The sequence below is a fragment of the Sphaeramia orbicularis genome, chromosome 9 (genome assembly GCF_902148855.1).
Source record: "Sphaeramia orbicularis chromosome 9, fSphaOr1.1, whole genome shotgun sequence".
In the NCBI taxonomy this organism is placed as follows: domain Eukaryota; kingdom Metazoa; phylum Chordata; class Actinopteri; order Kurtiformes; family Apogonidae; genus Sphaeramia; species Sphaeramia orbicularis.
In genome coordinates, this window is record NC_043965.1 from 6,342,349 (window position 1) to 6,358,695 (window position 16,347).

Sequence of the window (16,347 nt, forward strand, 5' to 3'; positions counted from 1 at the left end):
CTTGAACACAACCCACTTATAATTTGGAATTCACTTTTGGGAAGGATAATCTTCTCGATAACACGTGAAGGCAGCATTAGGCTTTTGCACAGTACTGTATATGTTCAGTAAAACACCTGAACACTGACTTAAGTCTTTGTAAAACCATACAGTAGTTGTTTAACACCTATAGATGGTCTGTGCTGATGCAAACTGTGTGTAAATGTGTTCAAATGTTGAATAACTTACAGATAATCCAAAGACAGGCTGGCACTGGTGCGGTTCATGGGGTGGTTCGTCAGAGTGATGCCTGGAAACACAAACACAAATAAACTAAGTAAGACCGAGCACAAAATGATTTAAAAACAGACATTTAAAACCACATGTGACATTGAACTCTTAAAACTACTGTGCGTTCTCACCGTACGCTGCAGGGTTTCCTTTGGATGCAGGCAGGTTGGCGCGCAGGATGGCGTTGTTGAGGACGTTCAGGTACGTTGGCATGCTGTGGTAACCTTTGTTGTTGTACAGAACCTGGATACAACAGGACAGTATACTTATAATTGTCACCTATTATCTTATACATTATATTATATAATTATTATTATTATAGCAGTATTTCTGCTTTCATTAAAGTATATTACAATACAACAAAATTGCTTTTTCATTTTTATTTGTTATTGTGTGTCATTTTATTTCAAATATTTATTCATTGTATTTACATGCAATTCTATAATAATAATAATAATATAATATAGTATCAAGAAATCAGATGTCTAAAGCTCCACCAGTGGAACTGTGCAGTTTATATTATGCAGTATTTCTTTGTTTGATGTTAATTTAGTTGCATTATTGCTTATTATTTACATATTTATATTATATTACTTGTATATCACTGTTATAACTACTATTACTATGATCACTTTATCACAATTATTATTATCAATTCTGTTTTGTTATTATTAAGCTATATATCTGTCTATGTCTATATGTATCTACAGGGTGGGGAAGCAAAATTTACAGTATTTTGAGGCAGGGATTGAAAGACAGTGTATGACCAATTAGTTTATTGAAAGTCATGAGAATTTGTTTGCCACAAGAAAATTGACATAATAGAAAATGTTTGTATTCTATGTGTCCTCCTTCTTTCTCAATAACTGCCTTCACACGCTTCCTGAAACTTGTGCAAGTGTTCCTCAAATATTGGGGTGACAACTTCTCCCATTCTTCTTTAATAGTATCTTCCAGACTTTCTGGTAATAGTTTTGCTCATAGTCATTCTCTTCTTTCCATTATAAACAGTCTTTATGGACACTCCAACTATTTTTGAAATCTCCTTTGGTGTGACGAGTGCATTCAGCAAATCACACACTCTTTGACGTTTGCTTTCCTGATTACTCATATGGGCAAAAGTTTGTGAAAAGGTATGGATAATAGTGTTAGGTATGACTATGACATCAATATATGTTTGGTTTCAAAACAATTGACGTAGTGCCTGCTGAGAAAAAACAACTAAATGTTCATTGTAAATTTTGCTTCCCCATCCTGTATATATATAAATATAGATACATAGATATAGTGCAGATTATATTATAACATAATCACTTATTTATTATTATTACTACTTTATCATTTAATTCCACTAGTATTTTCTAATGTGCAATTGCCTGTTTTTCCACTAATATTTTAACAGTTATTGTTGTTACTATTTTCTTTTCTTTGTCCTATAATATTTCTTACATGTGTACATTCAGTGTTGAACTACTACTGGAACATTAGTGTCCTGAGTGACCAATTAAATTAAATTAAATTAAATTAAATTAAATTTAAACTTCTGTACTTTCTCTGTACATGTGTTAGTTAATAACTTTATTTTATAACTTATAAAGTATGATCTAATGTTACTTATAACTTTATTTTGTGTGTATAAGTAGATTTTCTCTCTCCCTCTCAGTTATGCAGCCGGTGACATATGTTTATTTATGTTAGTTATGCACCATTATACAGTTATTTTTCTATCATTGTGTCATACTGATACATTTCTATTTGATTACTACTTTTCCTTTAGTGTAAAGAACTATGGTCCGGTATATTTCCTGGACAGTGACAGAAGTGTGAAATAAGTAAAGCGTTTATTAAGTGTTACACATTTATGTTATGGTCTGAATACACTGTCATTTATAAAAGGACCTAAAACTGTCAGAACTCTTTCCTTTGAAGAAAAATCTACTTTTCAAAATATTTACACGTGTCCTTTATTAATCTTGATCTTTTTTAATTACATATAACCTGATATTGGATTTCTTTATTTGTATATAACTGGTATATTTGTTCTGTCTTCATTTGTTGCTGTAACATTCCATCTTTCTTCAGTTCCTTCTCAGAAAACAGATTTTTAACCTAACGGGCCTTTGACCTGGTTAAATACACAACCTCGTTAACAGTCTGTAACAGGTTTAACAGGTTTGTTCATCTTACCTGAGCTGATCTGCGAACTGCGATCTTACGAACCATTGGCGGTATCTTTCTCCCAAAGGATGCTGGGATTGACTTCTGGATGTTGCCCACTGTTATACCACCGTACCTGTTAGAGTAGATTAATGAATTGATATATAAAAAAACAGATTTAAGAGTGATGGAAACTGTACCCCAACATTAAAACTAAAAGGAGAAAATGTCTGTGTACACTTTTTGTCAATAATAAAAAATAAAAAAAATCTGACTGATGTGTATGTTTTACTGTTTTTGTTCTTATCACTGACAAAAGTCCCATAGTATAGAAGAAAAAGACAGATAATTTGCAAAAAATGCAAACTTTTTCATTAGAACTGTAAGTTTGTGCACATGTACCAAAATGTAACCAATAACATAAATATGTTCAGGTTAAACATGATTTGATTTTGGCAAAAAGCAAGTAACTGGATCCAAAACTGTGCAAAGTTTCATGCTTTTATCAAGGATTTCTTTTCAGGATGGACCTCAAATTTGGCAAATATCAAATAGAAAATAAATATAAAAAATACATATAATAATGCCACCAAAATTAGTAACAATGAAAAAACTTTAGGGTTAAAAAAACCCTAAACTGAAGTTCAAACCAAAATGACAAATAACAAAATGAGATCCCACTATAAGTAAAGGCAAATAAGTAATAATTCAAAAATCCATCAAAAATTCCAAAAATCTAAATTTCTCAAAACTGAACAAAATTTGTAGACATTGTTCCAATGAAGCTACAGATTAAATTTGAAATGAATCTGACCAGTAGTTTCAGAGAACAAGATTGGTGAAATGTAGACACTGTGGGACACATATTTTATAAAGACAACTGGATTTTGTGAAAATCTTTTTTTTTCTTTTTTATGTACATATTCTCTTTTCTTTATGAAACTGTATTTCCCTGTATATTGTTATTGTGTTTTATTATTATATATATTAGTAAGTTATCTTACTTTTTTCTGTACAAAACCTTCTTGAAAAATAAAATTATAAAAAAAAAAGAAATGTAGACATTAGTGACCTTGACTTTGACCCTTCAAGGTCACTCAAGGTCAGAGGTCATGGACCCAAATGAAAGTCCATATATGACTTCCTATCAGTGATCAATAGTAACTATATTTATATCTGTAACCATTTACATGTTATAAACCATCAGAATATGGACCATTAGAAGTAAAGGCATATTTTTAATGTTTTAAAAATTCGTCAAAAATTCCAAAATCAAAATTTCTCAAAACTGTGATCAAACTTTGCAGCCCTTGTCGTATTGGCTGGTGTGCTCCAAAGTAAAATATGGCGTAAGTTCCCCCATCTCCATGTAAACCTGCTGCAGTCATCCATACCGGTGCAGTCGCAGTCTGTCTGAGGTGAACAGCAGATACTCTGAGACGTTGCGTCCGGTGATGTCCACCAGGATGTCTCCGGTCACCACTTTGATGAGTGGAGGACGACCCCCCACTCCACTGGGGCAGGAGAAGCCGGTTCCCTGCATGGAACAGGTACAACGGACGGGCTCATGGATGGACAGGGGCAGCGTGGGAGGAGACGTCACAGGCTCTGAACGAAGAGAAAACACATGAGCACCAGGAAAATGGAATGATTACGTTATTTTATGTTATGTTATGTTAGTTTAGGTTAGGTTATATGTTATGTTATGTTATGTTATGTTATGTTATGTTATGTTATGTTATGTTATGTTATGTTATGTTATGTTATGTTATGTTATGTTATGTTATGTTATGTTAGGAGACCTTTTATGCATTCTACTGCACTGTGCCGTAAAATGTATCCTGGCCTTATGGATTACTGATAAAGCCCCCACTCTGAATCTGTGGAAACAAACTGTGTCTAGTATTATTCCCTCTGAGGCTTTCTCTACAGCTTTGATGGATAAACCCTCTTCATTTTTCCAGACCTGGGATCCATTTCTTGACTACCTGGGTGCAGGATGAGATCAGGGCTTATTGATCTGGCCTGGGAAAAACACGTAGATCTATAATTACCTCTGCCAAGTGTAACGGTGGAGGTTATGTTTTCATTGGGGTTTATCTGTCTGTCTGTTTGTTTGTTAGCAAGATAACTCAAAAAGTTAAGGACAGATTTTCAGGAAATATTCAGGAAATGTTGATACAAATGATTACATTTTGGTGGTGATGGGTGGGGGGGCAACTGTCTCTTTTTGAACTCCCTGAATGTTTGTCTTTTTTTTTTTTTTTTTTGATTGTTTTGTTTTAATGTTTGTTCCCTCCACCAAGGAATAGTGGAGGTTATGTTTTCATCGGGGTTTGTCTGTTTGTTTGTTTGTCTGTTAGCAAGATAACTCAAAAAGTTATAGATGGATTTGGATGAAATTTTCAGGAAATACTGATACTAGCACAAGGAACGAATGATTAAATTTTGGACGTGATTGGAGGGGGGAGGGGGCAGATTTTTTGTATGTGTGTTTGTCTGTTAGCTAGATAACTCAAAAAGTTATGGATGGATTTTCATGAAATTTTCAGGAAATGTTTATACTGGCACAAGGAAGAAATGATTAAATTTTAGTGGTGATGGGGGGGGGGGGGGGGGGGGGGCAACTGTCTATTTTTGAACTCCCTGAATATTTTTTTTTTAACTGTTTTGTTTTAATGTTTGTTCCCTCCGCCAAGGAATAGTGGAGGTTATGTTTTCATTGGGGTTTGTCTGTTTGTTTGTCTGTTAGCAAGATAACTCAAAAAGTTATGGAAAGATTTGGATGAAATTTTCAGGAAATACTGATACTGGAACAAGGAACAAATGATTAAATTTTGGTGGTGATTGTGAGGTGGGGGGGGGGGCTGATTGCCTTGGTGGAGGTCTGCGCTCTCTGAGTGCTTCTCTAGTTTGTTTGTCTGTCTGTTAGGGTCAAAACACGGTATTCAAAATCTCTCTGACGGGACATTTTAAAGACAATTTGACAGATTAGTGTTGCTAAATGACCCACTTTTTCACTTTTAAATTCATTTTTGCTTTAGTTGGAGCATAAGGGATTATCCAAAACAAGGAGCTACTTTATTTTGAAATAAATGTTGGAATGGCAATCAATTAAAGCTCGCTCTCTGACGGTTTTGAACTGTTAGCAGAATAACTCAAAATGTTATGGACAGATTTGGAGTAAATTTTCAGGAAATGCTGATACTGGTACAAGGAACAATGATTAAATTTTGGTTGTGATGGGGGGGGCTGATCTGCTCTCCGAGTGCTTTTCTAGTTTATGTATATTATGTTTTTATGCATGGTATAATCGTTTTAATGATTGCTTTTTTCTCTGTCTCCTAATCCTTTGTTTTACACTGTCCTTGTCACACATGCTTTGCTAAAAAAAGTCTCAATAAAAATATGTTTTTAAAAAAAAAACCTACCAAAAGACCTACCATATCAAATTTCATAACTTTTAAGATTAAATGAAGATTAGTAAATTCAAGACTTTTAAGACTTTTTAAGACCCTGCAGGAACCCTGTGGACGGACTCACCGTGGACCGTGGTCGGAGGCGCGACCGTGAAGTTCCACAGTCCGTCATCGAACCGAGGGTCGGGGTCGTCCGAAGGAGCCGGAGAAGGAGGCGGCGGTACGAAGTTGGAGAGGGGGACGCCCTGGGTGAAGGAGTCCAGACACATGGAGTCGAAGTAGCGTGCGGCCAGGGTCTTGGAGTTGTTGGCGCTCGGGTTGAGGGTCTGGGCCAGCTGGTCCAGGGTGCTGTTGTGGGCGGTTTTTAGGACGCAGGTGGCGCCCACGCCGGAGGGAAGACGCAGGGTGTTGACGATCATCTGTGGGCTGGCGTCTGGAGACAGTTTACTCCTGAGAGACGAGGATGGAGATGGAGATGAAGATTAGATAAACTGGACATGTCTTCAAAACACACTATATGGACAAAAGTATGTGGACACAGGTGTTTCCTTTCTAACAGGGGTCTGGGATATAAAACAATAATGACTAACAAAACAATATAGTTTTATATTATGGGATGAATATCATTGCATTGGTTAGTTTGGTTTATGTTGTTATTTTTGCTTCCAAAATGCCTCAGATGGTTTTGACTTAATTTCTTGATTTTTTTTAAAATCAGTGACTATGATTTTAAATGTTCTACCTCAATTTTCATGCTCTGACTGTAAATAATAATTTTCTACCATATTTTCTAACCATCGACTTTCTTCACATCTCACTGAGGAAGAAAAATCTACCATTAAACTTGAAGGAAATATTGATGTTTTTGTCTCAAATCCTCATGAACAGGACATCTTACAGCTGTAGACACGTTGTGTCCCAATATTTATGTCCATATATTTTAAAAACATCAATATTTCCTCAATGATTTAATGGGAGATTTTTCTTCCTCAGTGAGATGTGAAGACAGTAGATGGTTAGTTGTGGTAGAAAATTATCATTTACAATCAGAGCATGAAAAATAATTTAGAAATTTAGAGGTAGAACATTTAAAATCATAGTTATGGATTAAAAAACAAAAAATCAGAGTTGAAAAAATGAAGTAAAAAACAATCAATATGCCCTTAAAGTTTAATGGGAGGTTTTTCTTTCTAAGTGAGACGTGAAGAAAATTGATGCAAGTAGAAATTTAGAGATAGAACATTTAAAATCATAATCATGAAATAAATAAATAAATAAATAAACAAAAATTAAAATAAATAAATAAATGTTGAAATAAATTAGAGAAATTAAATATAGAAATACAACTACAATACTATTAATTACTACTAAAATATACAAAAAGTTAAGTCTATACCACAGATAAGAAATATGTACAACATATTAGGATATATACAGGTAATAAAAGACATATACAAGGTAAAATTAAAAATGAGGTGCATGATATATGGTTATTGCACTGTATTGTATTGTCAATTAAACTGGGGGTGGGGGTTATTCAGTTGAGGGGGGGGGGGGGGGGGGGGCGGCATTTAACCACTCAAAACCAGCTCATGTGATGACTTGTTGCAGTAATTATTTCATTTAGCTGAGGTGAATGTAAACATCTCCACACTAAGTCCTTCAGTTTTTCATTCATTATCAGATCAAAAACAGGATGAACTGAATGAAATGTTGCTGTAAATGTTGTCTGACCTGTACTGGGGTCTGTCTTCGTTAGCGTAGGGGATGAAGTTTCCTCTTGGTTGGGTGTAGTTATGATACTGGGATGGAGACAAGATGAGAGGAGGCAGATCTCCTGGAAAACAGTAGACGACAGCCACATTTTGAACATCCGATAACTGTGCTTTTACACCTGTTTTAACCTTCTTTTAATGAAAGAACCGCAGCCAAGATACGCTTCAGAACAGGAAAGAAAAGAACATTCATCTGAAGACAAAAGCCAGTTGGCGAGATCTGCCTCTTAGTCACAATCAAGCTTTAACTCATCACATTTAAAGACATAAAAGTGGGAAAATATTGCTAGGTTTTTTTTTTAATTAGCCCTAAGATTAAAGAACTCCAAACTAAAAATGCTGGATATGGTATATGGTATAGTGCATTTATAGATATCACCTGTAAAAAATTCAGATGTTTAACTCACTTTTCTTTTTTTTACAAGATGTTACACCAACTTCTTTTTCACTTAAATGTGGAGTGTTATTTAAATTTCATTCAATGTTCAAATGATCAAATGTTAACTTATCAGGAAATGACGAACACTTCCATCAAAAAACATATTTAAGACAAACTGGAAATAGCATGCATATTTATTTATTTCTTTTTTATTATGCTTTTATCACAACAATGTTTATGTTTCATGTGTGTCTTTCAGGTCTGTGTATTGTGTGTCTAAATATTTACTGTACACTCTGAGCTTATTGCACCTTTTTTCCAATGCGGTTTTCTACTGCAAATGACAATAAACTGAACTAAACTGAACTTGACGCAATATTGCGACTTTGGCGTTTAAAGGGTTAATCTGCTTGCACATCTCCATTTTATCAAACACCACTTGTTTTCATCTCTGTCAAATGATTTACAGCTGATATGTACGGTGTCCATTTTAAGACATCCTCATCGTCAGAGTCAGGTATCAGGAAAAAAAGTTATCGGGAAAAAGCTTTACTTTTTTAAAAAACTTTAAACTTCAATAAAAAAACTTTTTCCTGATACCAATACCAGACTCAGACTAAGAACGCTTGATGACTTTTTGCCTGATACCCGATGACTTTTCCTTATACCTGATGACCTTTTTCCTGATACCTGATGACATTATTTCCTGATACCTGATGACTTTTTGCTGATACCCAATGACTTTTTCCTGATAACTGATGACTTTTTTCCTGATACCTGATGACCTTTGTCCTGATGCCTGATGACTTTTTCCTGATACCTGATGACTTTTTATCCTGATACCTGATGACTTTTTTGCTGATACACAATGACTTTTTACTGATAACTGATGACTTTTTCCTGATACCCGGTGACTTTTTTCCTGACACTTGACGACTTTTTCCTGGTACCTGATGACTTTTCCCCCTGGTATATGATGACTTATTTCCTGATACCTAATAACTTTTTTTCTGATAGCTCATGACTTTTTTCCTGATACCCGATGACCTTTTTCCTGATACCTAATGACTTTTTCCTAATACCTGATGACTTTTTCCTGATGCTTGATCGACCTTTTCCTGATAACTGCCGACTTTTTCCCTGATACCTGATGACTTTTTCCCCTGATACCTGATGACTTCTTTCCTGATATCTGATGACTTTTTTCCTGATACCTGATGACTTTTTTCCCCGATACCTGACTCTGACGACGAATGTCCTAAAATGGACACCGTACTGATGGAAGTGCAGGTAATCAGAAGAACGATGGACGAACTGCGAAACACTGAGGTGTTTCACCGGCAGCTGTACCTCCGACTGCACCGAACACTCTGATCATCAGAACAGAAGACGCTCTGTGCTGAAACCTGTGTCATGTGACCTCTCACCGATCTCAGGAACAGATAATGCCACGGTCATGGCCACGCAGACAAAGAAGGCAGGCAGGAGGATCTGAGAGAACAGGCCCTTGGTGTTCCTCTTGGCACAATGGAACCGTTTGACGATCAGGCCGTGGAACTGGCTCAGCTTCAGCCACCAGCCCTCCAGTTTGAAGCTGCCCTGCCCCTCCAGGACCTCGGGCTCTGGGGACGGTGGGTTCTCCAAGTCCCCTGGAAGTGAAGGACACACAGGGAAAAAATTAAACTCTGATGAAGCACAGCAGATTGTTGACCAACAGGAAAGAACTAGCCTTGTCAAAAAAAAGTCAGATACTCTAATATTTTGTTGCAGCAGCTTTGGCTTTGATTATGGTGTCCGTTAACAGCTTCATCATTTTAATAAACTTATCCAATGTCACATTCTTGCAGGAATATGATATTGGCCATAAATTAACCCATAAAGACCCAGTGAAAGTTTTAGCAGCAGTTCCCAAAAACATTTTTCTCTATACTTAACCATTCTTAAGGGATTTTTCACCATTTCCTGTTATATTATCCATTTTATTTAACTTTTAATAAATGAACATCAGGTATTTTCTTATATTTAATTCACTGATCATGTAGATGTTCATAAAAGCTCAGATTAAAGATGAGGGTTGCGTCTAAGGCAGGGGTGTCAAACTCATGTAAGTTTAGGAGCCACATAAAGCCCATATGACATGCAGTGGGCCGGATCATTAAAATAATAACATAATAATACATAAATAATATAAATACCAAAATTTGTATGTCTAATTTCTTTGTTTTCGAGTGAAAAAAATTTGATTATATTATCAAAATTTCTACATCTACAAACTATCTTTAAAAAAAATATGGAAAAACATGAACCATGACCAAAATGAAACTTATTAAGAAAAAAAGTGCGATTTTAACAATTTATGCCATTATTTGGCCTCAGCTTCTCATTTTTACATGTTCATTACAACGTACAGATCACAGTGGATCTACAAATGCACAAAACATTTAATAACAGACAGAATATTGGTAAAACTCTTAAATCTCTTAAGACATTTTAGGTTGTTCATATTTGTTCAGGTTTTTCACATTTTTTGTAAATGTTAACATTTTTGTGTAATTTTACTTTTTTTACACTAAAACAAAGAGAAAAATATGTGTTTTTTGTTATTTATACTTTATTATGATAGTATTTTACTGGTCTGACCCACTTTAGATGGAACTGAACTAAATTTATTTTGACATCCTTGATTGTTAATATCTTTAGTGTAATTTTTGTATTTCACTAATTCATCCTGCGGGCCGGACTGGACCCTTTGGTGGGCCGGTTTCAGCCCCCGGGCCACATGTTTGACACCCCTGATCTAAGGGTTAAAAGGTGGATTAAGTCCGATAGAACCACTGAAGGACTAGGCGTCACATACGAGGTCCGACACTGGGTTAACCTAACACATACTCACCCCGAAGGCTGGCAGAGTCGGACTCCTGTCCATTTTCAAAGAGCGGACAGTACTCTCCGTAGAACTCTGCGTAGGGCCCCCCTTCGTCCCCCCTCACGGAGCCGACGGATGAGGAGGATTTCAGAGAGGACTGGCTCTGACTCAGCTTTGAACACATCACCAGATTACTCAGCTCCACCTCCGGCTTCTCGCTCTCCGCTGAGGGCCCGGTTTCACCCTGCGGCCCCCCCAGACCTCCTGAGCCCACTGAGGATTTCCCCACCGAGCTGCCCCCCGGGGAGCCCTTCATGTCTGCCCAGAGGAGAGAATGAGAATGAGCCTCTGAGCCCGGAGCCAAAGACCTCCTCAGAACTAAGACATCAGCACTTTGACTAAGATACTGCACATGTAGCAGAAAACCTGTGTTGGAAAATCTGTAAGTAAGTTACAAAAGTTAAAGATAGGGCAAATAGTCCTGTACCTCACCAGCATGTTCTATCAAGAATCAATAACAAGCTGGATGTGTGAGGTTGTCAGGTTCTATTCTATGTTCCAGTCCTGTGGTCTGGATGCAGATCAATCTGACAATAGAGGTGGGCGGGACTTTCACTGGAGGAGAACTCAAGTAATTCAAAGTCCAAATATGACTTCTATCAGTGATCAATAGGAACTTTATTCATATCTGTAACCCTTTACACGATATAAACATAAAAAATATGGACCATTATAAGCAGGGATGGGAATCGATAAGAATTTAACGATTCTGATTCCATTATCGATTTTGCTTATCAATTCGACTCCTTATCGATTCTCTTATCGACTCTCATCGGGTGAGGGAATAAAAGAGTACAAACGGGTGTGTTTGCATTAACTGTCTTTTATATTTCCATCTTTGCACAGAAAATATAACATAAATACAATATGTACAAATAGCAAAAGATGACACCGGGCCCGGTTTGGGGTGGGGATGGGGGGGTGTACAGTGAAAGTGAAACTAAATACGTTTTACTAATTCCTCTATTGCCGCATTTCCACTACGTGGAACCGGTTCGACTCTGCCTGTCTCCTGTTGTTGTGCACCTCATTTCCTTTCCCCTGTCTTCGGAAACTTGTATTTGAGGGGGTGCAACGTTTGTTGCCCGGACCGGAACCAGAACTGGGCCCGGATGACAGCCTGGTGTTCACTCTGCCGCAACATTCACAAGTGTTGCTAAGTAGAGAATTAAATGAATCACATACTCTGGACAAATGTTTGAGCAGACTGGAGGGATTCCAAGCTTTTTGCAAATGTTACAAGTGGCCCTGGTGTCGTCTCTTTAGACCGTTTCTGCCTCAACACTATGTTGACTACGTTCTGACCAAAACGATGCAGCGTACGTGGGATGTCATCACGTGTGCTTAACGAAGGCGGAATCAATAAGCAGAATTGTTAAGCAGGCAGGCAAACAATTCCAAGGAATCGAACTACTGGGATCCGGTTCTCAAAAAGAACCGGTTCTCAGTTCCCATCCCTAATTGTAAGTAAAGGCAAATTTTTAATATTTAGAAAATTTGACAAAAATTTAAAAATCATAATTTCTCAAAACTGTCAGCAAACTTTGTAGACATTTGACCCAAGGAAACCACAGATAAAATTTTTAATAAATCCAACCACTACTTTCAGAGAAAATTGTTGAAATGTAGGCACTGGTGACCTTGAGTTTCTTTTTTTTTTTTTTTTTTTTTTACATATTCTCTTTTCTTTATGAAACTGTATTTCCCTGTATATTGTTATTGTATTTTATTTGATTGTGTACAGCCCTCGTTAAATGTTCTTGTTATCTTACTTTTCTGTACAAAAATAAAATTAGAAAAAAAAGAAATGTAGACATTGGTGACCTTGACTTTGACCCTTAAAGGTCACTCAAGGTCAAAGGTCATGGACCCAAATGAAAGTCCATATATGACTTCCTATCAGTGCTCAGTAGTAACTATACTGATATCTGTAACCATTTATATGTTATAAACCATCAAAATATGGACCATTAGAAGTAAAAGAAAGTTTTTTATAATTCAAAAAATTTGTCAAAAAATTCAAGAATCAAAAGTTATCAAAACTGTCAAAAAAAAAAAGCTTTGTAGACATTATCCCAATGAAGCTACATATAATTTTTTAAATGAATCCAACCACTAGTTTCAGAGGTGATTCTTGAAATGGAGACATTAGTGACCTTGAGATTGACCCTTCAAGGTCATTCAAAGTCAAAGGTCATGGACTCAAATGAAAGTCCATATGTGACTTCCTATCAGTGCTCAGTAGTAACTATACTGATATCTGTAACCATTTATATGTTATAAAGGCAATTTTTTTATATTTCACACATTTGTCAAAAATTCAAGAATCAAAAGTTCTCCAAACTGTTAACAAGCTTTGTAGACATTATCTCAAGGAAGCTAAATATAAAATTTTAAATGTACAGTAGTTTTGTCAGAGTAGATGTTTGAAGAAATTGCTAATGACGATAACTCTTGACACAGCCCCTTCACAGTAGCTCATGGCCTGTCGGACACTGAACTATAAGTACGTGAAGCAGTCTGAAAACACAGCAGAGGAACTAGGTCTCACCAGCGTCACTGTTCTCCAGAGACTGATCCTCCTCAGACACTTTGAGGAAGACCTCCTCCAGGGTGGTGTCCATCACGCCGAAGCTGGTCAGAGCCAGACTGTCCAGACTCTGCTCCAACGCCTGGAGACACAAACAAGACAGGACGACGTCAGACTGAAGGGACGACTGGGGCTGATACTGTCGAATACAGTGTTTTTCAACTGTGGGCTCGTCTGGAATTAAAATGGGGTCGCCTGAAATTTCTAGTAATTGATTTAAAAAAAAAAACAAAAAAACTTACTACTAAAAAATATATGTTGAGTTTACAGAGACAGTCACAATCCATAAAAGACATGACAAACTGTGAGTCCGAAACTGCAGCACTGTGGTTCTCTTTATCTGTCAAATGTTCATTGTGGTCAGTTTCAAATGCTGCAGATCTTTCATAATTCATAGTTTGAGTTGTTGTTTGTTCAGTATTAACCCTATCATGCATGAATTATGAGAAACTTAATTGAGATTTTTTTTCCTTGAGTGTTTTTATTTTTATTATTATTATATTTTATTATTATTACTCTTTAGGCATGAAAAAAAAATAATGTGATTGAAACTGTTTTTTATGAACCTATTTTTCATAGAGTTGCAAAAATGTCCACTCAGCTGAACAGCATGTGTTTAATTTTAGAAGCAAAGAAACATCTATTTACTGATACACTGTGTGAAAACTATGAAATCAATCAATCAAAATATTGTTAATCTGATGTTTTGTCACATTTTAACAAACTCTAATACTAGTTATTACTCACTTCATGGAGATTATATGCAAAAAAAAAAAAAAAAAAAAAAAAACTTAAAAAAAAAAACAAAACTAAAAAGTTAAAGACAGTCTAAGAACAATAACATGTACCTGATTTACACTCAAACATGTTCGTGCAAATCAGGTTTATCAACAGCTAAGTTACAGTAATGGTATGAATTGTAGTGTATGGGATGATGCTTAAGTGTCCTCTGTGTTAGCTTATATGGAACTAAAATAACAAAATCCTTTGAAAATACGATAAGGGAACAAGTGTAGAAGAGCTGTCCACTGTGGTGACCACTATGCATGAAAGGGTTAATTGTCAGCCTTGTAAATCACAGCTGGACTGACTGTACATATCCTGTCCAAGGAAAATCAAATTCTCCCTTTGTGCAGTAATCTACACCTGGCTTTACTGCCTCCGTCCAGAATAATATACATTATATAGACTAAATGTCCTCTAAAATTAACGTTTATTTGCAACATAGTATAGCAAACTATTACACGACCAAAAACAAATTAATTTTAGCAAAGAAAAAAATATTAACTGTTTTGAATGTCTGGGGTTGCTTGAAATTTGTGATGTTAAAATGGGGTCACGAGCCAAAAAAGGTTGGGAACAACTGGTCTAATAAGTTCGCTTTCCCCCACCAGCAAATAGAACAGATGATGACAACATTTTCAAGAACAAAACCAGTCCAGCTGAACTTGAAAAACAACTAAGGATAAACAATGACGTGGACAAAAGAGAACTAATCTATAACCTGAACTTCAATCAACATCTTTATCATTATTGAAAAAGCATCTGAAAAGGATCATAATTCATGTAAAAATGTAAGGCTGTATATCATTTGATGATTTGTAATTTGATTTGTATTTTTATTGTTTTTACTTTAGTTTATTATTTCAGTTATATCATATTTTTAATTCTTTTTTTCTTTTTTTTCCCCCTGTGTAGTGTTTATTTCCAGCGAGGTATTCACATGAGCCTTTTTTGGCTTCTATCTTCTCCTGCACAATGATGTTATTTGTTTGAATGTTGTTGTTGTTTTATAATTTTTTTCTCTTGCTGTTTTATGATGTGCAAATAAATAAAGTAGAAAAATAAAATAAAATAAAATAAAACTTACACAGGTTCAAAAACTGACACTTTGATTTCAATAAGATCCTGAACTAATGTTTTTCCTGACACTAGTTTTTCATTTTAAGACACAGAATATGGACAAAAGCAGTGGACACATCACACCTACAGCTTATAGAACTTCAAATTCCCCCTGATTTGAAATATTATAATAAAAATGTCCTTATTAGTCCTTGCGAATAATTACCCCAATAAACAAAAAATGAATATTTCATGTAAATTTAAACGCTGATTTTTCTTTCCTGAGAAAAAGTTAAAGAAACCAGACAGTTACATTTTGTTAAAAATGATTATTTACGGTCAGAACATGACAAATATTTCATGTGCCATTAAAAGGTTGAAGTTTTTTAACTAGTCTCTACATAAATTAACCAATGCAATCATAACTGTAACGAATTGAACAAATGAAACCAACTTAAGAGTCTGCGTTTCTCATGACTGTTTTTGTAGAGAAATTCACCAAACAATAAAATCGTGTCAAGCATTATCTAGTTATAATATTATTTCCTAGACATCCAAACAGATTTCCTTGTTTGCAAGTTTTAATTTAGTTACTAATTTAGTGTATTATGTACTTTTTATTACATTTTTTATTGTATTAATTTATTTCTGTGTTTTATTTCACTGTAACTATCTTATTTCATTTATTTCATTTTTTATTGTATTTCTTTATTTTTATTTTATTGACTTTTTTTGTGTTTTTTTTTTTTTTTTTTTTTACAATGTACTATTTATTAAGAATCATGGTCTTTTTTATCTCAAATAAAAACAAAACAGTTTCAAGAATCACTCATACAGATTATACTGTTTATATTTCTTCCTACTCCTTTTTGACCATACACATTCAGACACGTACTTGAAGATAGATTCTGTACATTTACATGTTATTTTGTTTTTGTCTTATTTTGCTTTTTTTAAAATTTGTTTCTTTGCATGTTCTAAACAAATAC

The 16,347-nt window shown here is 35.3% G+C and overlaps 1 protein-coding gene across 1 annotated transcript in view; it reads right to left on the bottom strand.

Moving 5' to 3' along the window:
• Positions 1–16,347, bottom strand: part of LOC115425569 (ATP-binding cassette sub-family A member 2-like) — a 116,739-nt gene that overhangs the window by 51,900 nt on the left and 48,492 nt on the right. Inside the window, 9 exon segments of the mRNA XM_030143197.1 lie at positions 229–289; positions 402–513; positions 2,458–2,563; positions 3,822–4,035; positions 5,971–6,296; positions 7,581–7,683; positions 9,428–9,649; positions 10,894–11,184; positions 13,478–13,598. Of these exon segments, the coding sequence (XP_029999057.1) occupies positions 229–289; positions 402–513; positions 2,458–2,563; positions 3,822–4,035; positions 5,971–6,296; positions 7,581–7,683; positions 9,428–9,649; positions 10,894–11,184; positions 13,478–13,598 (1,556 nt within the window).